At 32.4% G+C, this 27,067-nt stretch overlaps 2 protein-coding genes across 3 annotated transcripts; one reads left to right on the plus strand and one right to left on the minus strand.

Moving 5' to 3' along the window:
* The first annotated feature begins 226 nt into the window (after nt 1-226).
* On the plus strand, nt 227-766 carry LOC145815389 (uncharacterized). Its single transcript, XM_082912037.1, has one exon. The coding sequence runs from the start codon at nt 227-229 to the stop codon at nt 764-766; it is 540 nt and encodes a 179-aa protein (XP_082768163.1).
* Nucleotides 767-10,557: 9,791 nt separating this feature from the next.
* On the minus strand, nt 10,558-19,536 carry LOC114293992 (glycerol-3-phosphate acyltransferase 9). 2 transcript variants are annotated; one of them, XM_028238098.2, is made up of 13 exons: nt 19,017-19,536; nt 18,046-18,184; nt 17,890-17,947; nt 15,685-15,803; nt 15,091-15,190; nt 14,221-14,316; nt 13,994-14,090; nt 13,437-13,524; nt 13,260-13,356; nt 12,978-13,063; nt 11,968-12,087; nt 11,750-11,848; nt 10,558-10,850 (listed from the first exon to the last, which is right to left on the minus strand). In XM_028238098.2, exons 2-13 carry the CDS (start codon nt 18,150-18,152, stop codon nt 10,802-10,804), a joined length of 1,116 nt encoding a protein of 371 aa, XP_028093899.2. In that variant the 5' UTR covers nt 18,153-18,184; nt 19,017-19,536; the 3' UTR covers nt 10,558-10,801. The 2 variants fall into 2 exon arrangements, with proteins under 2 accessions (XP_028093899.2, XP_028093900.2); XM_028238099.2 differs by having other exon boundaries at nt 18,046-18,187; nt 19,017-19,450.
* Nucleotides 19,537-27,067: the final 7,531 nt, after the last annotated feature.

Genomic DNA, 27,067 nt, shown 5'->3' on the forward strand with positions numbered 1-27,067 from the left:
ACTCAAGGTTGATTTCAACAAAGTATATGATCGGATTCATTGGGGCTTTTTGCGAGCTTTGTTGATCAAAATGGGGTTTCATTCTAAATGGGTCCAATGGGTAATGGAATGTGTTACTACAGTATCTTTTGCAGTCGTAGTCAATGGGGCCAAACGGACAGGTTTTCACCCGTCTAAGGGATTACAGTAGGAGGATCCATTATCTCCCTATCTGTTTATTCTCGTAATGGATGTATTCTCAAGATTGATTGCTCGAAACGTGCGAGAAGGGAGAATTTCTGGCTTGCGGATACGAAAGGGGTGTCCTACCCTCTCGTATCTATTTTTTGTGGATGACACTGTGCTATTTCTTAAGGCCACAGCTGCAGAGTGTCAAGAGGTTGGTAGATTGTTGCATTTGTACGGGGAGGCGTCGGGGCAATCAGTGAATTTTGACAAGTCTGGGGTACAATTCTCTGGCAATATTTCCCCCTCTCGGCGACTGGAGATATGTGGGCTCTTACGGATTCCAAAAATGAAGGCCAACGCGAGATATTTTGGGATGCCTTCTTGTTGGGGCCGCTCCAAGGCTGAAGCTTTCAATTTTTTATGCGAAAAAGTTTTATCTAAGTTACAAGGTTGGAAGGCTAAATTACTCTCCCACGCGGGTCGTGAAGTTCTTATTAAAGCTATGGCCCAAGCGCTGCCTACCTATGCAATGGCATGTTTCATTTTTCCCAATAAGCTTTGTGATAAGTTAAGCTCCTACATTCGGGATTTCTGGTAGAAGGGTGATCCGGAGGGCGGCGGCATTCATTGGACCAGCTAGAGTCGGTTATGTTTGACCAAGAGCAACGGTGGATTGGCATGTTGGGACTTTCAGGCTTTTAATAGAGCACTCCTTGCCCACCAAGGATGGCGATTAATTAAATATCCAGACTCATTATTTGCTCAAATTATGAAAGGAATCTACTTCCCCAACTCGGATTTTTGTCATGCAGCTAGGGCATCACGACCCTCATGGGCATGGACAAGTCTATTGCAAGGTAGAGAAGTTCTTCATGGAGGGCTTCGATGGCAAGTTTTGAATGGGAGATCGATTAATTTTTTGGAGGATCGGTGGATCCCGTCCAATCCGGGGTTTAAAGTTCAGATGGCCAAGAATACTGGGTTAGTGGTGTGGAAGGTCAGTGAGGTGATTGAGCCAGCCCGACAGTCGTGGAATGAGGTAAAACTTCAAACTCTGGTTTCTGATGCGGACTGTGATGCCATCCTTTCCATACCGGTTGCGTTGCTAGAAGGACATGACACTTTGGTGTGGCACCATGATTCCAAAGGGTGCTACTCAGTGAAATCGGGGTACCAAGAAGCAGTAAAGCAAGCGCATGCACGGGCAAATTTACCTGGATCTTCAGCAGATTGGCCTGCAAAAGAGTGGAAGTTTGCCTGGAATTTGAATCTGCCTCCGAAACTTAAACATTTTGTACGGAGGATGTATCATAACGCATTGGCAGCAAAGCAAAATTTATGGCATAGGCGGTGTGCCAACTCTGTCGATTGCCCTATCTGTCTAACAGCGATGGAGTCTGTAGAACACCTTTTCTTCGAATGTGAGTGGGCTAAGCGAGTTTGGTTTGGTAGTGGGTTGGGCTTCAGATGTGATGAGCTTGATATGGGAACGATTCGGTCTTGGTTTGGCAAGCTTTTTGTGTCCTTGGGCACCGCTAGTGAGGGCCAATCAGTGCTTTGCTCCATGATTTGGGTGGCCTGGAGTATTTGGAAGGCAAGAAATGAGTACCTTTTTAATCATTGCCCTGTGAATCCTATTGAGGTGATTGCAAAGGCTAAATGAGAGGAAGTGGTTTTTTTGGCAGCTTGCAAGGTGGACTCAACCTTTGTGGAAACAGCAGCCGGGCCACAGTGTCCAGGGCCTCAGTGGGTTCCTCCTCCGAGAGGGATTTGGAAAATTAACTGTGATGCGGCAACTGATTTGAGCAGAGGAAAGGGGGGCTGTTACAGTGCTTCTTCACGATGAGAAGGGCAATCTGCTGGATGGCATCGCTGCAAAAATTCAGTTGACAACAGCATTACAAGGAGAAGCAATTGCAGTTCGTCTTGCGTGCGCCATAGCCCGTGCTCTTCAATGTGTCGTTGTGGAGATTGAGAGTGATAGCAAAACTGTCATTCAGCTCTGTGTTTCCGAGAGGGTCCCTCCATGGGAAATTTGTGCTGTGATACAAGATATTCGGTCACTGGTCCATAGTGGGGGTTTGACCTTCAAATGGTCCCCCAGAGTTCAAAACAGAGCTGCACATTGGGTGGCTTCAGCTTGTCTACATGATTATTTGCCTGTTCATTGGTGTCACAGCCTCCTGTGGCTCTTGTTGGGTGCCTTTAGCTCAATTCTGTGTCGTTGATGCTTTTCTCGATCAAAAAAAAAAAAAAGTAATACCAGTACAAAGGAAAGTAAAATGATGTCTCTGCGGAACCGAATGTGAGGTAGGCTATGAATATCATCAATAAAAACATTGACCGACAACTCAGGGCTGTGTTGGGACTGGTCAATCACTTTCAAAATCGTGCAATAATCTGCGGTGAAATCAATTCATTACCATAAAGATTCAGCCTTTACATACATACATACTCTGTAAGAGGAAGAGGAAGAGAAAGAGAGGAAAAGTGGGTTTTGTGAGTACTAGTTCCTTGGCTCCTCCTTGGAAGGCTGAACTCAACTACAACACCAATTAGATTCACCTTCACTTGCTGGTTTACGTAGCGACTGAGCTCAGTCACCGGCATTACATAACAACAACATTTACTCATTTTTCAATGGAGCTCCGACGAACTCTTCTCTCTCTCTCTCTCTCTCTCTCTCTCTCTCTCTCTCTCTCTCTCTCTCTGGGTTAGGCCTTTTTTACTGCTTTTTGCTTTGTGATTAATACCATATGCGCTGGGTTAGGGCTTTTTTTACTGCTTTTTGCTTGTAATTGATACCATATGCGCTAATTGATATAACAATTCATATATTAACAGATGATATGAGTAATTTTAGAAGTTTTAAAAAAGAAAAAGGGAGCTCTTTTTTTTCTTTTTCTTTTTTTGATAAATCTTCTTTGTAAGAATTTTATTTCATTTAATTCATATTTTTTTTACTATTTCATTAGATCCTGTTTGAGATAAGAAGACCAAAACACTCTCAATCTCCCTTGTCCCCCTATTAATGTTGATATTTAATGTTGATTGTCATTATATTTTGATAGTTTTCATGCATCAGGATGTTGACTGTCATTATATTCATATTAATTTGATATGAATTTTTGTCATTGTGTTGTCAATTACATGATGTATATATTCATATCATGTAATTGAAATGAATATTCACATTAATTTGAAATGATTTTTTGTCATTGTGTTGTCAATTACATGATGTGAAAATTTATATTAAAGCATACTAATGTAAACATTCACATTACTAAATTAGACGAGAGATTGTGAACATTCACATCACTCCATGTTGTGAATAAGGATGAGTTGTCAATTAAAAATAAAAAGGTTCACATGTTGTCAACGTTCAACGTTCACATTACTACATTAGATAAGAGAGAATTTTTTGAAAAGGTGTTGTGAACGTTCACATCAGATGAGAGAGAATGTTCACATTATTTTTAATGTATTGTCAATTAAAAATATCTTCACATCAGATGAGAGAAAACATACAAAACATGGGTTAGAACACCTCTAAATGGGATTTATCAATAAAAATTTCAATTTTTAATAGTCCAAATTGTTCTTCAAACAATGATTATTTATCATTTATGATTATCTATAAAACAAAATAATGATTTAACATTTATTTTGATTTTTTAAAACATCAACTTTCAAATTGAAAAAAATAAAATAAAATTATGTGCAAAAAAAAAACTAATTTTTTTTTGAAAAATGTGAAAAAAATGAATTTTTTTGTGCAAAACTAAAAATTTTGTGTCTATAAAGGAGCATAATGATAGAATATTGATGTGCAAAACAAAAAAAAAAATTAAAAATGAAAAAACTGATAATGTTTTAAGTTTTAAAACTTAAAAAAAAAATTATTAATGTTCTTGGTTTTATTAGATAGTTGAATCAAACCAATAAGTAAAAGGGCAAAAACAATTAATCTCACTCTTTTTTTTTCATCAATTAGCGAAACAATTATCTGAAATATTATTATGCAAAATTGATAATATTTTCAATTTTACTAAATAAGATTTATTGATTCAAAAAATCTTAAATAGGATCTGAGTTACTATAAAATTTGTAAATAGAATTTTTAAGTAATTAAATCTATTTATATTTTTCATATACTTATTTTAGAAAATAGGTTTTTTTTTTTTGATTTATTAGATTAAAAAAACAAAATAAGTCAACTTATGAATCAATGCCAAAACTTTCAATTTAAGTGATCCCAAAAGAACATTTCTAATTTAAGCTTAGAGACAGGTATAAATCAATTTCAAAGGAGGTTTGAGGGCCTGGTTTGGGGAGTTCTAAAAAATCTAAAAAATTAAAAAGTTATAAAAAAAAAACTAAAAAAATTATCACTATTTACAAATTAAAAATATAAAAAAATTAATATACATAATATTTTAATCAAACCAACTTTACACAGTTTTCGGGACTGAATTGATGGCTTTAGTACCGTGTGGAAAAAATATAATTTAATTAATGTAATTTTTTTTAAATAAAATAAGGAAAAACATAATATTAAAAATAATGTAATTTTTTTTTCCTTACACGGTACTAACGCCATCAATTCAGTCCCGAAAACTGTGTAAAGTTGGTTTGATTAAAATATTATGTATATTAATTTTTTTATATTTTTAATTTGTGAATAGTGATAACTTTTTTATTCTTTTTTTGTAACTTTTTGACTTTTTAAGTTTTTTGAAACACCCCAAACCAGGCCTCCCAACTTATGAACTAGATTAAAAAAAATAGTTGAACTCTTGTGATGTTGCCCAAATTTATACCAAGTTAATTAACATAAAAATATATTTTAAAATTTTATGAATATATTTTTTTTTTAAATTAAAAAAACTTCTAGTGGGCTAAAGTATAAAATTTGAAATTTTTACATTACTTGTAATTGGTAACTCAAATTTGAATTTGTCCCAATAGTCCAAACTTTGGCATGTCGGTCGCTTGGTCAATCATTCGGCAATAAAGTGACAGTCGTAATCGACAAGAGTAACAATCACGATAGACAAATATTGCACTAATCATTCAGATGATCGTCCAAACAATTGACCAACATGTGCAAATTTAAACAATTTAAATAAATTTAAATTCGAATTACCAGCTAATTTTATATTCCATCATCATCTACGATCGATGTTAGGAAAAAAGTACTACTTTAATTTAATGAAAGTACTTTCCTTTAAGAGCATCATCATCAAGTTTTTCAAAATCATTTTTTAGCTAATAAACTTCAAAAAATCAGTTCCATCAAATTCGCTTGCAGCTCATCAAAATTTATGTTTGCTATAGTATCTCGCTACAAGAAGCGAAGTACTATTCATCACTAAATTAGTGTTATCAGATGTCCATCCGAAAGTCCGACCGGACATCCAACCAGTCAACGACATTTTTTTTTTATAGCATTTTTTAAGAATTGTTTGGTTACTAAATTATCAATTTAATAAAAAAATAAAGACTAACAAACACAATAAGAAAATAATATTTTAATAAGAATAAGTTAGACTAGAGAGTTTGATACAGTAGGTGCTAAGAGCATCCTCATCAAGCTCTTCAAAATCATTTTTAGCTAATAAACTTAAAAAAATCAACTCCATCAAATTCACTTACAGCTCGTCAAAATTTATGTTTGCTACAGTATCTCACTACAAAAAGCGAAGTATTGTTCATCGCTAAATTAGTGTCATCCGATGTCAACCCGGAAGTCCGGCCTGTCAACTGGTCAACGGCAATTTTTTATTTTTTTTTCATTTTTTAAGAATTGTTTGGCTAGTAACTTATCAATTTAATAAAAAAAGAAAGACTATCAAACACAATAAGAAAACAATATTTTAATAAGAATAAGTTAAAATAGAGAGTTTAATGCAGTAGGAGAGGTGACTAGCTAAAATAGTAAAATAGCTTTAATTTGACTAAAAATTTGAAGAGGTTGGTGTGGATGTTCTAAGAGGTGACTAGGTAAAATAGTAAAATAGTTTTAATTTGACTAAAATTTTGAAGAGGTTGTTATGGATGCTCTAAGGGTTTGGCTTTCCTCCAATTCGTGATCAAGTTGGAGGATATTGTTGGGCCCATGAAGGCCCATCACAGATCCTGTTTTGAAAATCTGAACTGTTGAATGTGTAGAACTCGTCGAGTGCTATATACCTGTAAAAAATCATGGTGATCGGATGTTGATAGCTACGTGATCAAATCAGTTTTGTATAAATAAAAAAAATGAATGGTGAAAAAATAAACAATTGACAAAAATCTAATCCAATGAAATAACTATCGATATTCGATCAACGTGATTTTTTACAAGTATATAATACTCGACGATTTTTACACATTGAACGGTTCGAATTATCAAAACGGGACCCGTGGTGAGCCATCACAAGCTCAACAACACTCTCCAATCCGACTACAGATTGGAGGGAAGCCAATCCCTTTCCTTAACCCCACCCCAAAAAACAAATCAGTCAAAAAAGTCAAGTAATGTTAAGGATCCAAATATTTTATCAAATATCTCACGTGAATGTGAAATCCACATGAAACTCACATAATATATATTCCACATTTATATAAGACATTTAGTAGATGTTTGACATGCACTAAAACATTAAATATCAACATTAACATAGCACAGAAGAGATTGAGGTTGTTTTGGTCTTCTTACTACAAATAGGATCTAATGAAATAATTAAACAGAATATGAATTGTAGAGATGGCAATTGAACCCGGCCCGACGGGGACCCGACCCCCCGACCCCAAATTGAACGGTTATTCCCCGAAAAATACCGCCGACGGGCCGGGGATGGTATTAAAAAATGTATCCCCGGTGATGCTCGGGCCGGGGACGGGGATACATGTTTCAGTCCCGGACCGGACCCGACCCGACCCTGACCCCAATCCCCGCCCCGTATAAACCCCGATGTAAAATTACTATTTTACCCCTCATTATATATATGTGCGCATATAGGGTTTGGTTGAAGCTATCTACTCTCACTTTTACACACAAAGCACGCTGCTCTCTCTCTCTCTCTCTCTCTCTCTCTCTCTCTCCACCGTTGCCAAGTGGTTAGGGTTTCGCCTCCCCCTCTCTCTCTCTTTTACACAACGAACGACGGCTGATGCGATCCCGTCACTGTCGATCCTCCCTCACTGCTGCTCTCTCTTTCTCTCCGCCGTTGCCGCTCCTCCGTCACCGCAAATCTTCTGTCGCTGTTGGTCGTACCTCACCGCCGAGCATCCTCAGATCTGTTATTGTCCTATTAGTGATCTGTACAGAGTTTAATAGATTGTGTTAATAGAATGTATTTATTTATTTATTTATTTTGATCTGTACAGATTTTCTACAAATTGTGTTAATCTATCAGAGTTTAATAGATTGTGTTAATAGAATGTTTAATAGATTGTGTTAATAGAATGATCTGCTACTGATCTGTTATTGATATGTTATTGATCTGTTATAGATGTACAGATTTTAATAGATGTACAGATTTTCTACAAATTTTACTGAATGATTCTACAAAATGTCTGTAATTCGGGGATTTGGCGGGGTCGGGGATACCCAATCCCCGATCGGGGTCGGGAGTGGGGAGGCGATGGGGTCCTCGTCGGGGATCGGGGGCGGGGACAGGGAATTTCGCACTATCGGGGATCGGGGACGGGGAGTGTGGTCCCCTGCCCCGCCCCGCCCCGTTGCCATTCCTAATGAATTGGAAGGAATAAAACTTTTAAAAAAAGAATTTATCAAAAACACTCCCTTAAAAATTTAATGAAACTTGAAGGTTCAAAAATTCTTAGTTAAGATTTATGGAGTATAAATTTATAAATTAAAACTTGTGTAAATGCTCCATAAATAAAGTCATAAAGTTCATTTTTTTTCCTAATCAAAATATGAGTCTTTTCTTTTATTTTTTTGTAATTTTTATCGAAAAGCTAGTAATATTACCAAACAATGCCTTGTTCTTTACAAGAGCAAAAAAAAACAGGGGGATTTGGTGATAACCCCCTCACTATCTAATTTATCTTTCAAAATGACAAGAATTATATAAGTACTTTCAAAATCCCCTAATATTTTAAAACTTGTTTCTTTTACTATATTACCCTCATATCTATCAGCTCTCCTATTAAGCCATCTTCACTGTGTATTTCAGAGTAAAATTTTACTCTGTATAAAAGTAAAATTTTACTCTGAATAAAAGTAAAATTTTACACTCTGAAACTAAAAGTAAAATTTTACTCTGTATAAAAGTAAAATTTTACTCTTAAAAACTAGTAAAATGTTAAACTCTACACAAAAATAAAATTTTAATCTGTATAAAAGTAAAATTTTACTCTGAAAAATGAGTAAACTGTGAGACTCTGAAGCTAAAAGTAAAATTTTACTCTGTATAAAAGTAAAATTTTACTCTGAAAAACTAGTAAAATGTTAGACTCTACACAAAAGTAAAATTTTACTCTGTATAAAAGTAAAATCTTACTCTGAAAAACGAGTAAACTGTGAGACTCTTAAGCTAAAATTAAAATATTACTCTGCACAAAAGTAAAAAAACGAAGGCAGTGTTTGTGGCGGCTGAAGTGTTTGGCAATGACCACCTCTTGATAGTAAAATTTTACTGTCATTCTAACACCAGAGTAAAATTTTACTCTAATTCTCTCAAACAAAAAACAGAGCAATAGAACAAGAGTAAAATTTTACTCTTATTATCTGAAACAAAAAACAGAGCAAAATGAAATTAGATCAAAAACAACAAAAATAAATCAAAAAAAAAAAAAAAACAAACAAACAAACAAAAACAAAATAAATTAATCAACAAATCAACATATCTAATTGAGAAGAAAAACTTCTAAAACTCGATCAACAATCACAAATCTCAATGAAAAGAATACATGTGTTCAATAACACTCATACACACAAATATATATATATACATATATTCAAAACTAAGCAATCAATTCATTGCTCTTCGGAGTAATAGCGATCTATTCAGAGACGATCTGTTTCTCCTCGTAGACGATCTCCTTCGATTCCGGCACTAGAGGACAATTTTCCGACCCGTAGTTGATTTCGTTCCCGATGTTCTTGATGAATTCATCGTAGAGATCGATTTCGACATTGTTGATCGCCAGAGTTTCACCTAATAACTGACCGGACTTGGCTAGGAGAGTGATGACGATGACGCCGGCGGCGTTGGCGAGGTCTGAAGCTTCCAGATCTGAAGCTTGAAGGAGTTAGAGAAGGGAGAGAGGGAGGAGAAAGACACAGAAAGTGGGGAGAGAGTGGGTGGAGAATGTGAGAAAATTTAATTAAGGGTATAAGGGCATGTTTGATTGGGTGGGTTAGAGTATGGGATTGGGATTATTAATCTGTGGGCCCAATTATCCTATGTTTGTTTTAACATTTTGGTTTAGGATAATTAATCCAATGGATAATTAATCCAACAAATTTGTAGGATTATTAGTAATGGGGTAGGGGTGGGATTATTAATCCAATGGATATTAATCTAATTGGATAGTGAATACCACACTAATTTAATAGGATTATTAATACTTCACTATTAGTTTTGTGAATCAAACATGACCTAATAGTCTAATAAAATATTTAAATAATAAATTTTATCATTTATGCAAAATTTTATAATTATGAGAGAGTTTAGAAAGTATAATTTTTTTTTCAAAAATGCTAGAGGTCCCAAAAACTCTACCAAAAGTTTTACCAAATGTCTCACATGAGTGTGGGACCCACATTGTGTGAATCCCACACCCATGTGAGACATTTGGTAAAACTTTTAATAGAATATTTGGAGTATCTAGCATTACTCTTTTTTTTTTAGTCCTTTTAACAATAAAAGGAAGGTAAAAAGGGTTAGCCAAATTTCCCAAAAAAACACGTCTAATAATGTGATTTATTATCTTGTCTTAGTTATTGATATAAGTTCATTTATAAATTATAGCGAAGAGAAGTAGAAACAAGAGAAATTGTATTTTAAGTGTCCTCCTTAAAAGAAGGAAGCTCCTCCCCAGTCTTCCTCTTGCAGTCCATCGTAACCAAAAGAAATTGATTTTTTTTTATATAAACAAAATGCTGTACAAATCAACAATTCTTACTAACCGATATATCATGCAAAATACACAAAACTCGAACTCAAATAATTCTCCATGTTTTGGAGGCATGTCATTCATTTGTTTCAAATTGAATTTACTTACCCAAATATTTTGGAGACATTACTCATATTTTTGACATCACCAAAACTACTGCACTTTCAAAACATATTTCTGCCAATAGAAGTACAAACATATCAAGCTTGACCGACACCAGCCAGACCAAGCTTGCTACATCCACCGTGCGTTTCAATGAACTTGAGGAAAGCAACTTTTTGTATTGAAAGAAGTGTTTCAAAGTTGTAAATCACTAAGCAACACCTCAAACAAATATTTATTCAACTAGAAAGGAACTTGAAGTATTGCAGTAAGCTTGCACCTCCGTCAAAAAATATAATAATAAAAAAAATTTGAAAAAACACAGCAGTAAGCTTCTACTTTAATAGCTAGAGGGGCTACTTGTAAGTTCAAAGAAAAAAGGAAAAGAGAAGAAATCTATATTTTATTTTTCCTCAAGGCGCCGCAGCACTGACTCTGCAAAGTTTTCTTGCCTGCATATACAAATGTACCAAAGAACTGAGTGATGTTTTCATACTTTTTTTTTCTTCTTAATATTACATATCAGTTCGCCAACCTAACACATGAAAGAGAACAAAATGCAAGTAGTTACATAGAAATCCTATATTAGGTGACAAAATTTTGTTTGCAGAATAGTTCACAATTATTCATCCAAACCTAAAGGAAAAATAATATTATTTTATGTAGAGACAAAAACATGGAATACCAAGGCGATTCAGATCATTAATGTCATTACTGAAGCTCAATGAAAATAAAAAAATCTCATAAAGGACTGACAACATAATCATAGCAACTATGCAACCAATTACGCATAAATGTTCAAATCTGTGAGAGCACCGCCTTTCACTAACCAGGAGTAAAAGCTTGGAACAAGGCCATACATAAATCCTAAAATGAATAGGCAATGAAATCTCTCAAATGAGTAATGAAGTAAACAAAGCCAAGAAAATGCTACAAATATGACAATCAAGTAAATCAAAAAGAATATCACCATGCTTGGCAGGGCAGCACAACTAATCTCACTCAGGTTATGGACTTGGATCGATCTAAGATAACCTATGTACAACTGGCTTAATGAACTTCTTACAACATAACCACTAAACCAGAATTCCTACTTGCTTAGCTCAGAGTAGACATGGATGAAACCAAGATGGGATAAGTTGCGATCATGTTCAACTGGCTATAGCCTATAGGTGATACTTTGAGGATGTACACAGTCAACTTATGCTGTGTCAACGGCCATCTCTGAGAACCATACTAACAGCATAATACAAGGTTTAATCCACAGTCCAACTCATAAAACTTGAATAGACAATTAGACCAAAACAATTGCATGTGCTCAACATAAACAGTAATTAGATGATCAACTTACTTGCTCTCCCTATGCTTGGGGCTAGGGCGAGAGTACTTCAAATATCCATCCCAAGGAACCTTTTTGAGACCTGCTCGAACTGAAATAATGTCCCTGACCCTGTACAGGAGCAGCCACATTGAAAAGCTAATCCTTATTGAAGATAGTTCTAAGATACATACCTTTAGTTTCTCCAATATCAACATTTATTTGACACAATTGAGGAAAAGATAACTCACCTCTCTGCAAATTCAATGGCCGTTTCTCCAGGCTTTAGACTTTGAGGCTCCAAGTACCACACATCACAAACAACAGCCCACGAAGTCATAAGCTGCAGTAAATGCATTGTGAAGGATTGCCTGCAAATAAGACATGTAATCAAGGTGTAAAACATCATAAGATCATATCTGGATTTTAATGCAAGTAACAGGTAAAGCTTCAATTCACCCAGACTTTTTTTTTTTTTTTTGGTCTTTAAAGTTTAATTCACCAAGGCTAAAACCCATGACAAGAAAGCTAATTTTGCAATTGTCTTTCCCACAAATCAAGATCATGCATACAAGGTTGCTATATCACGAATAACTTAAAACAAAAATATCTGTCCCACGTTCGATACATTAGGATCCACTAACCATCTTCAAAATTTAAAATATGGGTCAAATATTATCACTGTTTTGCTACACGTAATATGCTGATACGATACAACTAATAAGTGATTCCAATACCTCTAACTTTCACAAAACACGTATAAAAGACAGATATTGAAAGTAATTGTTCACAGTACCTAAAACAGCCCCCAAACAACCCCTATAATCTAGTGTTTTTATTCTCCAAACAACCCCTATATCAGTTTCAAAGGTTTTGTTGTCTGCCACAAAATCCTATTTTTCTACTGCATCATATCAATTTTAGGCTCAGTACTAGTATGAGAGTGTTTCATCACAATTGTCTCACGTCATAGACAACACTAGCCTTGAAATATAGATGAACAAATTTGAGTAAACCCAATCAACATAGCCATGTCCCATTACTAGAAAGTAGGTGTACTGTTTCCTTCTGAGTAATATAAAAGCATTAAACAACAAAGTCTAGTGATTTGCAATGTGGAAATAAAACTTAGATCACTGGAAAATAAAACAATAATCAAATGTGTTAAGCAAGCATTTTTAGTGCATGCATAACGGCAACACACTGCTTGTCCCACTAATGCAGAGTAACATAAAAATTAGAATTATCAACGAGCTCTTACTTTCTACTGTTCCAAAAGGCATCCACAAAAATTTTGTTATACTTGATTGCGATTGGGCAAACAGTGCAGCCAAGTTCAAAGGCGCCCTAAACATAGCAGAAACTGTATGAGTTAAAGAAGTAACCACTGTCAAGAACTTAAAAAAAAACAAAAACAAAAACAAAAATTTCAATTCTCCCATTTCTATGACAACAATTTATCTTCTATCTATCGTATATATTGCAGAGATTCTTCAATTGTATGTACTGAATAGATTCTGCAATGGTTAATCATAACTGTTACCTTTTTGAACATAACAGTGTAGTGGTTATTTACACAGGTTCCTTCAGGGAATATAAGAAGGGGATTATTATCAGCCCCCTGAACATGGTCCCTTAACCTGTAAAGGAAACCCAGATTTTCAAGACACAGAAAATATGTTACAATGTATTAATTTTTGCCCTTTCCACCAAAACATACTTTCTTGCCACGGTTTCACGATCCTTTGCCTCTGACCGATTGAACCAGATGCATCCTACACTCTCCAAAATGGTGCTTTGCAACAGTCCTGTACAAACAGAAAAGAAGAAATAATATCATTACATGGTGGTGCCTAGCCACATTTTTACATGAAGCCAATGTTTTACTGTGCCTCCATTCTAAAATGCCAATTCTCCTATTCTTGAAAATAGATCTAAAAAGGTAACAAAAAACAATCCCAAACAAGCAAAAACATCTGCCACTCCCACAAGGTAACCAGCTGCACCAAAAAATGATGGGAAGTGTTCTTTTTGATGGTTTATGAGAAAAAATAACATGAGATGACGATTGACAAGAATATAAGTTCATGAAGAGGATAACTTGCAAGTTGCAAGGATGAAAATGTTGGTACGTAAAATGCAACCAAATTTTCAGGGCACTTCAATATATTTCTTATTAGGGCATGTAAAATGCAGAAACAAGATACATCAGCAAAGAATGCTTCACCATCATTGAATTCTACAAATATTTGGTGTGCTCTTGCTCTAGACACTTACCAACCCATCCAGGATGCTTCTGCATAATAACAGCAAATGCAGTCATCTGCTCTAAGATAATGAAATCAATCATTGAAGTATGATTGCACACAAAAACCTGCACACATCATAGCAATGGAAGTTCAGACATATATATAATATATTTAAGCACATGAAGGTTGATTTATTATACTAACATTTGAAGAACTTTGGGGAAACACCAAAAAGAAAAAATAATTCACAGATACCTGCTTAGGCCTCATGCTAGGTCGTGGTCCATGGTACTTGACAACCCCAGTCCAAGATGCAACAAAAAAGCTGCAAATTAACTCCACCAGACACCTCTGAAAAGAAAATAATGAAAGCAATATATGCTTGTCTGGTCTAATGAAAAGGGATACTCAAATTCTCATTTTAAAAACAATAATAACAAGAGAGGACAAGATGCCACAATTCACAGTATTTCAATAGAGAAATACATCTCAAACTAAACTGGGATTAGAGAAGATGCCACTTAATGCAGTGATTGCAATCATTGCATTTAATTGATCAATAAACTCCGATTACACAACTTATTGTTTTTTTCATTATGTATGTAAATCACATTAAATGGAAAATAAAAGAAGCAGAGTAGAAGTAAAAGAGAATCAGTCAAATCCAAGTGAATTCACGGATTTGACTCTATTTTTTGCTCTCAATTCGCCAATTCGCAAATCAGAGCACTATGAATGGTAGGGGCAAGTGATGCAACAATGGCTATTACAAATTGCAGATCTAACAAGAAATAAAGTCAGTGTAAATCTAAGAAGTCATATGTTAGCTGTGATATGGCGGTGCATGCATGCGCATTCACATATCAATACATGCCGCAGTATCATTGACATTTCAGAATTTTCTAATGCCCATAGTTCAAATTATCCTCAAAATTCACTAAGGTCTTTCAACAATGCATAATAATTGACATGTCAATACACAGATCAACAACTTCAAAACATAACCATCGGGCCATAAAAATAATCAAAACCAGACCTTTAAGTGCCTACTCTAACAATAGTGCATGTACAAATAGACAAGAAACAATAGCAAAGAGCCTCAAGTAAACTAGCAATCAACCATACCTCCAGCTTTTTCCTCAACTTATCATGCCCTTTCAATAGGACATGCACTGGAAAGTATGCTGCAAGAAATACTATCCATCCTATTGTCAATACTAGAACCCTGCATAATCAAATGAGATGCATCAAATATCTAGAAAGTAACATTCATAGCAAGCATTAATTTGAAGACCCATAAAATAAAAGCAATCACATAATAACTCCCCAAACAGCTGTTCTGTGAAAACAATGTTAAACTAGAAAAACAAGTCATTCCTTTTGGATGACTCAACTGATTCCCCTAAACTTACGTAATTACATCAAGTCACCAAGATATGCAGAATCATTGCATCAAATTAAAAACAATAAATATAAATAAATAAATAGGGCATTTGACAATTTAAAAGTGTTCATGCTTCTTAGCACTACATTTGTAGATATGCACACTATAATAGAAAGTTATATTCACATGGAATAAGTATTAATTGAACCTTGAACCAAAAAGAAACAAAACCAAAAAACATCCAAAATGTCTCCTCAAAATTTATTTTGCTTTCTTTTTTTCTTCATGCTCTAAATAAAAAAAGGAATTGTCATTCAACAGTATAAAAGGCTTACCTCATTGGGAAAAGGATCAGATATCTAACTACCACCCCCAAACACCAGAGCGGAAACAAATACACATTCCAGTTCCAAGGTTCTGGAGGAATTGACTTGAAACAACGTGTGAAAGAGTCCTGCTCATAATTGAATGAAATTAGTGGGGTCAAAATGGAAAATATTTCACTGTTAACATATCAATATAGATACCATTTTTCAACAAAGTAATGTGTCAAAAACCAAAGGAGAAGCATAAGTACACTAATACCACAAAAAACAAAACAAAAACAAAAAAAAAGAAAGAAAGAAAGAAAAAAATATCCAAATAGCATGAAAGACCCTCTTTCTTGATGTATTGAGGATGCGGTTATCTAATGTACCAAGAATGGAATGAATTATTGCATAACTCGAGCTAATTTGGGACTCAAGTTGCAAACAAGATCATCGTGAGTAACTTGCATAAGAATGTCAAATTTGCTAAGCAATTTGCGTGTAAAGCATAGATAATCCACGTTTCCCCTGCTTTCCAACGCGAATCTTATGGGGATAGTTGTCAGAAATTTTATTCTTGCTTACCATTTTCATATTCAACTCATCATCTTTTTAAAGCTGTGACTTGATTTTCATGGTCGTCCAAATATTTAAGAATGCTCTGATGAAAATGACATAAATTTCCCATCTGATGCATGCAACGCTCACAGTGATTATATCAAAAACCAACTCCAAAATAAATAAATATATATATGATCTGCTATAAAGAAGGCCACTACAATGTCACTTAGAATCCAGCATGGTGCTATGCTAATCTTGAATGATGCAAACTTATGCAACTAAGTATTTCATAGTGTTCAGCGCGTTGACATATCCCTCGATAGTGGATTGTAACACCCATGCTGCATTGTCCAGTTTTATGAAAAAGTCCCACATTAGTACAGAATATGTAAACTTATCTCAAACTAATGCAATCTAAATTTAAGGAACCAGGGTATTGGGAAAGGGGCGAAATATTCTTTAAAAATAAGAAAAGAATGGCCACAGAGTACATGGGTCACTGATATTATTAGGTATGTGCTTGCCTAACAAGCCTCTACCTCCTTGGGCAGGCCTTGAACCAAAGTCCATCATTCTCTTTCTCTGTCTCTCTCTGAAATTTTCACCTCAAATTGCATAATCAACAACAGTAGCAAAAAAATTGTCAGCTGGAGAAAAGCTTCTCTTCATCATTCATTAGTTCTTTCAGCTTAACATAAGCAGGCATAAAAAGCAAAATGCAGTGATTAGATTTGTTAAATCTCTTTGTATGTATATAATATACATATAGTAAGACCACCAAAGTATTACACTTAACACTCATTTTCACTTCTTTATCTCATCTTACATCTATGAATTCCCATCACTTTTTTTTTTTTTTTTTGATAAATAATCCTTCTCCGTAATGTACCATGTCATCTCTCACTTTTAAATGGTGCCGCCATTCCTAAAGTTGCAAAAATAACCTGTCCCCACCCCACCCCTGCCCAGCTACCTCCCTGTTTAATTCACCTTGATTTAATGGGCAGGGCACTACAAAACCGTCTCCTCCCCGTTGTCATCCCTAAGATGATACATGGACAAGAAATACAAAGAGTGGCTGGCGAACTTGAAAAAAAAAAATATCCCAGACCACAATTTTACGAGGTAATATGACATCCATAAAGTTCTATGAAATGATTTCATCTGAATAACCCAATATAATATCGCAGTAAAATGGGAAAAAGTTTTGTTAACATGCAGCCTGAAATTCTAAGTTGAAACCATACTCCTGTAGACTCTGCTAGAACCAATTTGAATAACATGATTATACAAATAGACAAAAAAGCAACTGATAAAATTTGCTAGACAATCATTAAGGCATTTGTTAGTACTTGAAAACACTTAGAAGCTAATCATAATTATTCTTATATAGCAACCGAAAAATAAACTACAAGCACATGACACGATTGCAAATGATGACAATTACATGATTTGAAATGCTAAACACAAAAACCAAATGGAGGGCTACAAATAGAGTATAATCAAAGAGAAAAGGAAAAAATAACAATAAAAAATCGCAAGTAGGTCAGAAGAAAAGAAAAGAGAAGGAATTATTATATGGAATTATTATACCTATAAAAAATAATTAAAAAAGAGAATTGTGTCAAAGACAGCAACAACAACAACAAGAGAAAGAGAAATTAAACTAACATCAACAATGGCACCAGCTGCCTCCGTCAGAGTTGGTGAGATGTCAAGTAGATCACGCCTGAGCAAATTTGTTCAGAGAATTAATTTACAGAAAAATATATGCCCACACACTCAGAGACATACACAGAGAGAGAGAGAGAGAGAGAGAGAGATTACAGGCGAAGCTTGCCATGAGGTTCTTGAATGGAACCAGAGGGGAGATAATCTTCGATGTTTGGTCGATCCAAGTCCAATTCAGAGCTTGATTTGTTTAGTTTACTCATCTTCAGCCTCCCTATATCTCTGTGGCTCTCAACTGCTACCGAGAGAGAGAGAGAGAGAGAGAGAACAAAATGTTAGTAAGTGTTCTTCCATAAGGTAATCTTGAAGCACTATGCTTTCTAACTAAAACAACAGCTGTACCCACAAAACATGAGTACACGATTTTGTATTTCAAAAAAAAGGAAGAAAAAATAAAAAAAGAACCACGAAAGGAAACATCACTGTGAATGACAGTTTAAACCCCTTCCCTACAAACAAATTTATGATTAAGTACCATCAAAATTAAAATTAATCCTCAACCATGCCCCAGCACAATGCAACTTCCCCAAGACTAGCTCTACAAAAAAAAAAAAAAGTTTTCTAGAGAAGAACTCACAAACAAAATCCAAATATTCATACAAAGCTCAGAGCAAAATAAAGCAAACAGAACAACAACAGAGGTGCAAGATCTAGAAGAACTCTCTAATTCATCTCCAATAAACTTCAATTGCAATTTGCATGTGATCACATAAATACATATTTTCATTACCAAAACACAAAAATGATAAATACCCATTGTTGGAATACAAACACAATACCCACATACTTCATTTTTTGTGAGAAATTGCAAATGAATCCAGCTGACCAAGATTGATTGTCACGAAAAACATAAATAAATAAAAGAAATCCCCAAATTACGACTAACGAAAACATTTGCAAATCCCCAACCTATATATGCAATTTTAAATCTAGTTCAGTGGGAGTGTAAGGATTAAAGCCTCCATATAATCTAATTTTAGGGTTTTGGGTTAAAGAAAATCTAAAAAAAAAAAGCGAAATCTTTGGAAGAAGATAGATGGAAAAGGTTGAGACATGAACATACATACCTTGAGAGGTTGTTTCTTATTCGGCCTCCGGCGTCGACGGCTTCAATTCCGATCACAGAGAGCGGGCTCTGTGACTGTGAGAAAGATTTCTCTGTTCCTCTGCCTTCGACAAATGTTCCGCTCGCGCAATCGAACGCAAATTAAGCCAAGAACACTCAAAAAAATTAAAAAAAAAATGATATCTAAACAAATAAAATTAATTTTCGAATTTTAGATACATTTAATTTAATTTAATGTATTATTATAAAATGTATTTTGAATAATAATTTAATTTAATGTATATTAGAATTTTAATTGATGTATTTACCAGCTTCTATGTGAATTATTTTGAGATGATATTTTTTATTATGAAAAATATTCAATAAGTCTTTTTTTAATAATTTTTTATTTATAACATTGTGTTCAAATATTTTATTCATGTTTTATTGTGACTCAATTGAAATTTCATTAGAAAATTGTGATTTATAATAAATTTTCCTTACTAATCTTTTTAGTCGTCTTGCTGATGAAAAAATTCCTCAATTCTTACATGCACCCTAGGTCTTTTATAATCATTTGGTATGGTTTTGTTTCTAAATATATATATATATATATATTCAATTTGTAAACATATAGTATAGTTTTCATGTTATTTTTTAGATAAAAACTAAGGTTTGGTTTGGCAAAAAAAAAAAAATTCAAAATCAAAAAGTCACTATCTTATTTAAGTCACGTCATCTTATTTAAGTCACATCATCTCTTTATCACATCACTTCAAACTCAACTCATACTCAACTCATATTTCATAAAAAGTCAAAAAATATACTTATTTAGTTTATCTCAAACAACCCCTAAAAGCAATACCAAACATGCCAAAAAAAATTTGATACAAACTAAACTTTTTATGCCCATGAGAGATCCACATAAATAACTGTAGCCCAAACATCGCCAAAAATTAGTTTATCCTAATAGTGATATTACATGTACCAATTAGTATACTAATTAATATACCAACACTATTTATGACATTATTGTTGACCACACTCATTATACAAAGGCTCCGTTTGAGAAGTTGGTTGGCTTTTTGACTTTTTTAAGTTATTTTAGCCTAGGACTAAAAAATCTCGTTTGGAAAGGTTTTTGGTTTTTTTGGCTTTTTTGACATTTTTGTGAGAGAAAGAATGTAATGATTATAGGTTGGATGCGATGTTTTGTCTTATTAGGCTAAAAAATCTATTTTGTTTTTTGTGACTATTTTAGCCAAAAAATCTCAAAAGTTGGCTTCCTAAACGAAGCCAAATTATAAATATCAAAAACATCTTAAATTATATCAAATTATCAATTGATGCATTAATTAATATACAAATTGAAGCATGTAACATTATTCTTATCCTAATCAAAATAGCTGACAACATTAATCACTTTACTGTTGTAGTTAGCCAACTACATTGAATTTGTGTATGAAAGCAGGTCAGGAATTAGAACAACCACCACACTCACCATAATTGACTTCCCTCTCACAGTCGCTTTCCATTGAAAGGATTTAACAAAAACAAAATTAATAATAATAGAAAATTTTATCTTGTTACTTATTTAAATGATTAAAGAGTTAAGATAACATAAATTAAAAAAAAAGAGTATTTACGTACAAGTTATAATTAAAAACTTATACTTCATATAAGTCTTAACTAAAACTTTTTTTTGACTGTTAAGCCTCATTAAATGCTATTTTAAAAAGATGATTATAATCAGTTTTTTGATTAAAAGCTGCTTATAAGCAGTTTTTTTGTGAGAAAAAAAGTGGGTTATAATCCGGGAAGTGGATTATAGCCCACTTCCCAAAAGAGGCCTAAGTTTTTAATAGTAAAAATTGTCTTTCAAATAATTATTATTTATTATTTATGATTATCTATAAATGAACATGATGATTTGACATTTATTTTGATTTTCAAAACTTTAAAATATCAACTTTAAAATTGAAAAAAACTAATATATATATATATATATATGTGTGTGTGAAAAAAAAATTAAAAAATTGAAAAAATTGAATTATTTTTTGTGCAAAACTAAAAATTTTGTATCTATAAAGGAGCATGACGATAAAACATTTATTTGCAAAATTGAAAAAAAAAATGATAATGTTCTCGATTTTAAAACTGAAAAAAAAAACTATTAATGTTCTCAGTTTTATTTGAATAGTTGAATCAAACCAATAAGTAGAAAGGCATAAACGTTTAATCTCATGTCCTTTTTTTTTATCAGTCAGTGAAACAATTTTTTGGAATATTACCTGCAAAATTTATAATATTATTAGTTTTAAAAATTGAAAAAAAATTAATAATATTATCAATTTTACTAAATAGAACTTATTGGTTCAAAAAATCTTAAATAGAACTCGAATTACTATAACATTTATAAATAAGATTTTAAAATAATTAACTCTTTAGAAAATAGTGAGTAAGATAAATTTCTTAAAGCTTACCTTTCATTTCTCACCAAAATTGATGAAATTTGATAAATTACCGTTTATAAATATTTTTGCAATATCTAAATTATGCCTTCAAATATAAAGCAAATATAAAAACGACATATGTTTTTATTTAGATTGATATGCAATTGTCATAACAATTGCAAACTATACTGTTTCACATATTATATTATAACAATCTTTCATTTTTATTTTTACTTTTGAGGCCCAAAGCCGTAAATAGCGAGCAACATCCGGGGGTCACGAAGCCCAATGAAACCTCTATATGAAAAAATGAAACAAGGCCAGCCCTGAAGAACAGACAAGTCCAAAACAAAAACAAAAACACAAACACAAACACAAAAACAAAACAAACTTGTTTGGTTTTGATTTTGATTTTCAAAAAATATTTTTCAGAATATTTTATTTTATTTTTTTATTTTTTATTTTCTTGTTTTCAATGAATTTTTTTAATATTTTAAGAAATTTTTTAAATTTTTAGACACATCTAACATAAATACACTGAAAAAAATATTTATGAAAAAAATCTTTAAAATATTCACTAAATACCAAAAACATATTTTAAAAAAATATACAAAAATTCAGCACATTTTTCATATTTTTGTATATTTATTAATTTTTTAAAATATTTTACTATTTAGTTACATCTAGGTAAGGTTCATCTAAAAAAATAAAAAAAAATATTTAAAATTTTTAAAATATTCACTAAAAATAAAAAAAATACGAAAAATAAAAAAACTCAATATTTAAAAAATTGAAACTAAACGCACCAAACACTATTTTAATGAATGGATGTATCACTGATGGTAGTGTATGATGATGATGAGATGCTATAAAATAAGCATTACACCTAATAGTTAATTAAAAAATATATATATATTTAATCTTTTGCAAATCACATGATTTTTCTTCTTATGTGGGCCTTTGTTTTGGTTTCACATGAGGTGTTGCCTAGCTGATGCAAACTTTAGGTTTTTTGTTTTTGTTTTTTTGTGGTGAGCTTAGTTGGGTTCACCTGTTTGTGTCGGATTGTCTAGTTCCAAATAAAAACTTTTGAGCTTAAATTTACAAATCTAACCACAAGCCAAGCAAAATAAATTAATTAAATAAGCAAAAAAAAAATATTATGCCAAACCTTTATACAAAATAATGTGATGAAATTTATTTCAATCACTTGAAAGGTAAAAATAAAAAATAAAAAATAAAAAAGTATAGTATGTAATTTCACAAAATGTCTTTACTATTGAGTGTGATTGATAATTGTGCTGAGATCTATTTCTCACAAGAAAAATGCCTCATACACCCACTGGGGGTCGACCCCCAGTGAGGTGGCACTCCATTATTGGTCAAAAAAAAAACTGTTTTCTTTTTTTTTTTCTTTTTTTTTAAGTTTCAACCAGTGGGGGCGCGACACCTCACTGGGGGTGCGACCCCACTGGGGATATGCAGCACTACTGTTCTCACAATATAGAGTAATTGATAATTTCATATGAATTTTCAAATCATTGTAAGAAAGATAATCAAAGAGATCTGCCCCTACCAAAAATTTTCGACCATAAAGAGCTCCTAGGGTAAAATCATAACAGATGCTTTTCTAAGTTAGAATATGAGATAGAAATCTAGTAATGGTACCCCATCATTCATACATTTTTTCTTTTCACTTGTCATTTTTATATTACCATTTGTCATCATTCCTCAGAAAATACTTTCTTTGATATGATCATGTCATCATTCCAACACTTACAAATCTCTACGTAGCATTACTCATAGCATAACACTGATCACGTTTGATCGGCGAAATAATTGACTCCATCGTCTATTATAATCGCATTTTATTCCAATATTCTTTGTCCGAGATATTTGTCCTTCTCATCTTGACAAGTCCAGTTGGCCCATCCCATCCCATACTAGTTGGGCCTTTGTCAAAGGCCAACTCATCATATTTTTCCAAGCAATCTTATAATTTTTTTTCTTGTATACATTTTTAGAATGAAAAGTATTACTTGCACATAATTTGTTGCTAAAATGATGTGCTGGTCCTTTTAATGAGCACTCAAATTTTAAACAATAAGTCACAATGTCATTATATTATTTTATATAAAATATATTTATATATTTGTTTGTATATTATTTTTTTATAGTTTCTGGTAAGCTACTTGACATTTAGAATCCAATGACAACATTGTCTTAAATCCAGCGCAATTTACTATAATATATATCTTATAGGAAAAAGACTAAGACCTCCAGTCGGGTGACCCCCCCACCTTTACTATTTTTTGATTGGTCTAAAAATTATTATTATTATTTTTTCTTTTTTGGCCTTGGTCTCATAGCCCTCCACGTGAAAGTGCGTGAAAGTGGGGGTGCTGGGGGTCACCCCCCACTACCACTGCCACTGCCACTGCCACTGGGAGTTCCCAGCACTGTCATATCTTATATATATGAACTATTTAACTGCTTGAGATTTATCTTCTTTTTTTTTATCCTTTCATTTTGAATAATTTACTAATTGTAACCTATATGTTGAGTGAAGATTTTTCGTAATTACGAAAACATTCTTAGTCAATTATGTAATTGATTTTTTCATAATCACATAAATATTCTCGGTCAATTATAAAACAAGTTTTTTCGTAATTACGCAAACATTCTTAGTCAATTATAAAACATAAATATTTTATTTTTTAACAAATTACAAATACACCCATAAGGTTTGTTTAAAATATAAATCGGTCCTATAATACTATAAATTACAATTATCGTTTGTTATAAATTTCAATTTAACACAATACTTATGGGGGAAAAAATTATTCTCCTCTACAATAATGAATTGTCAAAATTGTTTAGTCTAATAGTTCAAAATGAGAGATTTTTTTAAGTTAATTTATAGAATGATCATTTCCTTATAAAAGTACTTTTTTCATCATATATGATAATGAACATTTTAATTGATCATTTCATTCCATTTTTATTATAGTAAACTGAACAATATTGATGAAACTCACAACATCGAATAAGTATTGAATAACAAAATGAACTAAGCCAAAAGACACTTATACAAAACAAAGCAAAAACAAAAAAAGAGTATTAAATATGTAGTTTGGTGACTATTTGAAGTTGATAAGAATTTAGACAATAGCATAAGTGGTCATGCACAAACACTTGAGTGTTAAAAGTATAATTATATTAAAAGTATAAGACTTATTATATTTTTTTAGTTTTTTATTATTTATAATAAAATTTATGTAATTCTATCATATATAATGATTTATTCTATTCAATTTGATAAAATAATATTCTTATTATTAAAAAATTATCAAAATATAAAACTTAAATAGACTTTAATAATAGTTTGTGTCTTGTACATACCTTTTTAAACTAGTATCTATATATATACGTATGTTGACCAATCAGCCATTGAGCTACATGAGGGTCTTGTTAATCGGGACTTGTATTATTCTAATGTAAACAGTTCAAACATGAGAGTTTGGGTTAAATACTAAAACCAGGCTGTACTGTACATATTGATTATTGGATCATAGATCATATGTTGGGTTTGTTTTCAGAGATAGAATAAAAGAGATTTATAATAAGAGGATTAATAGTAAAGAGATTAATAATGAGGAGATTAAGTCAAATTGTATTTGTTTTGATGATAATTGTTAGTGTAGGGATTGTTAAATTATTTTTATATAAAATAAATATAAAATAATAAAACAAGTAAAAAAATACAAAAATATTAAACATTAATGTTTTACAAAAAAAGACCCAACATGTAAAAAAAAAAATTAACAATAAATAAAAAAATTTCAGAAAAAATAAAACAAATAAAATAATGATTTTTATTTAACAAAAAATACAAAAATTAAACATTAATGTTAAAAAAAATGCCAAACATGTAAAAAAATTAAAAAAATAAAAAATTTCTAATCCGACAAACTATTTTTCTAATACCAAGTTTTGGAGGCCCATCTAAATCCCCTCCCCAAGGGAATTCATAATCTGGAGCTCATTATCAATCCCCTCACCATCTCTTAAAACAAACACAATATTAGTAAGTCTCACCTCACTACCAATCATAATCCCTCCTCTAACTTTTCAAACAAATAGAACCTACAGGATTAATTTAATTAGATATATATTTTTTAAAATTGAAATACAATTTATATCTACTCTACTCGTAAGAATATGGTAAACCACATAGAAGCAAGACAGGACAACGGTAGAAATTTTTAGGGCGTGATAATATTTGTTTTCATTTATTATCTTCCATAACGTTTGAAAGTAATACAATAAATATTACAAGTTTGACATAGGTATACTGATATATTTTTTAGTTTCACAATATATGAACACATATATAATCAAATATAAAAAATATATTTTAGTGTAACGTCCTCAAAAATAAATCCATCATAACATACATTCACAATAAAGAGAAGAGATTTTATATTACAATCATCAGAGTATTCTTACAAAAGATATTACATGTTAACAACAAAAGTAAATACCCTATAGGCTTACAACTTTTCAAATCAACACTTGGTTACAAAAAGGAGAGTACGAACTCTACACAAAATAAGCCCTTGGCTTGATATACATGTAATACAACAAAAACAACAAAAAGGAGTCTAACAGCCTTAAGCCTCCCAAGCAACGTCTTTGAAGGTGGCATAATACCTGTACCTGAAAATGATGTTCCATATAGGGTGAGCCAACGCCTAGTAGAGATATGCTAAACATAATATGAGCAATAACTAAAACATTAGCATTTGATAAATGTTTAACTCACATAAATCAATTCATAATTCATTTCAATTACATGACAAATATGTCCATGTTTCATTTCTCTTTCCTTTACTTAACCGATTTTCAATTCTTAGACATGGATCAAAACCTGACCAAACAATTCCCATGAGACCACAGCTCACATCAATAATACTTCCATAATTCACAATAGATATACATATTTGTTGTATCAATAACACATTTAAACACTTCCCTACTTCACAATAGATACACACATTCACTGTATCAACACTTCAATAGATATACATATTTACTGTATCAATGGAGTCCATCTCCTATCTCCTCCCAAATAATATCCGGTTTAGGAGTCCATCCCCTATCTCCTTCTAAATCGTAGAGTACATCCCCATCTCCTCTCATACAACACAATATATATAAACACATATCATATACATAATCTATCAATACATAAATTTAATGTATTATTTCAACCATCATATTCAATGACATATTCCATTGATTAGTTTTAATTTGCCTAATCATCATGCATTGTCTACAACAATCAAAACTATCCTCCACCGATAGCCCAAAGTAATTTATTTCTAAACAGATAATAAATGCATCAACAAGTAATTTGACAACAATTTCATAAGTGAGCGATTAATAAATCCAACTCCACCATTCTACCTCATAATGAGCCAATTTCATTATTCCCACTCAATTTCATATTTCCACAATGAATGTCATTAATTACACTAATGACCCAAGTATATCCAAACATGGCATTTTCCCCATTTTCCTCAATATTGACCCAAAGGTCCAAATATTATCAACAACA

This window comes from Camellia sinensis, unplaced genomic scaffold (assembly GCF_055761805.1).
Source record: "Camellia sinensis isolate YWXY unplaced genomic scaffold, ASM5576180v1 Unanchor2, whole genome shotgun sequence".
NCBI lineage: Eukaryota > Viridiplantae > Streptophyta > Magnoliopsida > Ericales > Theaceae > Camellia > Camellia sinensis.

What these genes read in the sequence shown, in the direction of transcription:
- LOC145815389 (XM_082912037.1), top strand. Translation starts at nt 227, where the DNA reads ATGGATGTATTCTCAAGATTGATTGCTCGAAACGTGCGAGAAGGGAGA.
- LOC114293992 (XM_028238098.2), bottom strand. Translation starts at nt 18,152, where the DNA reads ATGAGTAAACTAAACAAATCAAGCTCTGAATTGGACTTGGATCGACCA. An exon ending in CCTCATGGCAAGCTTCGCCT is followed by an intron (nt 17,948 to 18,045) that starts GTAATCTCTCTC and finishes AAATTTGCTCAG; the next exon opens with GCGTGATCTACTTGACATCT. An exon ending in GCCTTTTGGAACAGTAGAAA is followed by an intron (nt 12,088 to 12,977) that starts GTAAGAGCTCGT and finishes TCTTATTTGCAG; the next exon opens with GCAATCCTTCACAATGCATT.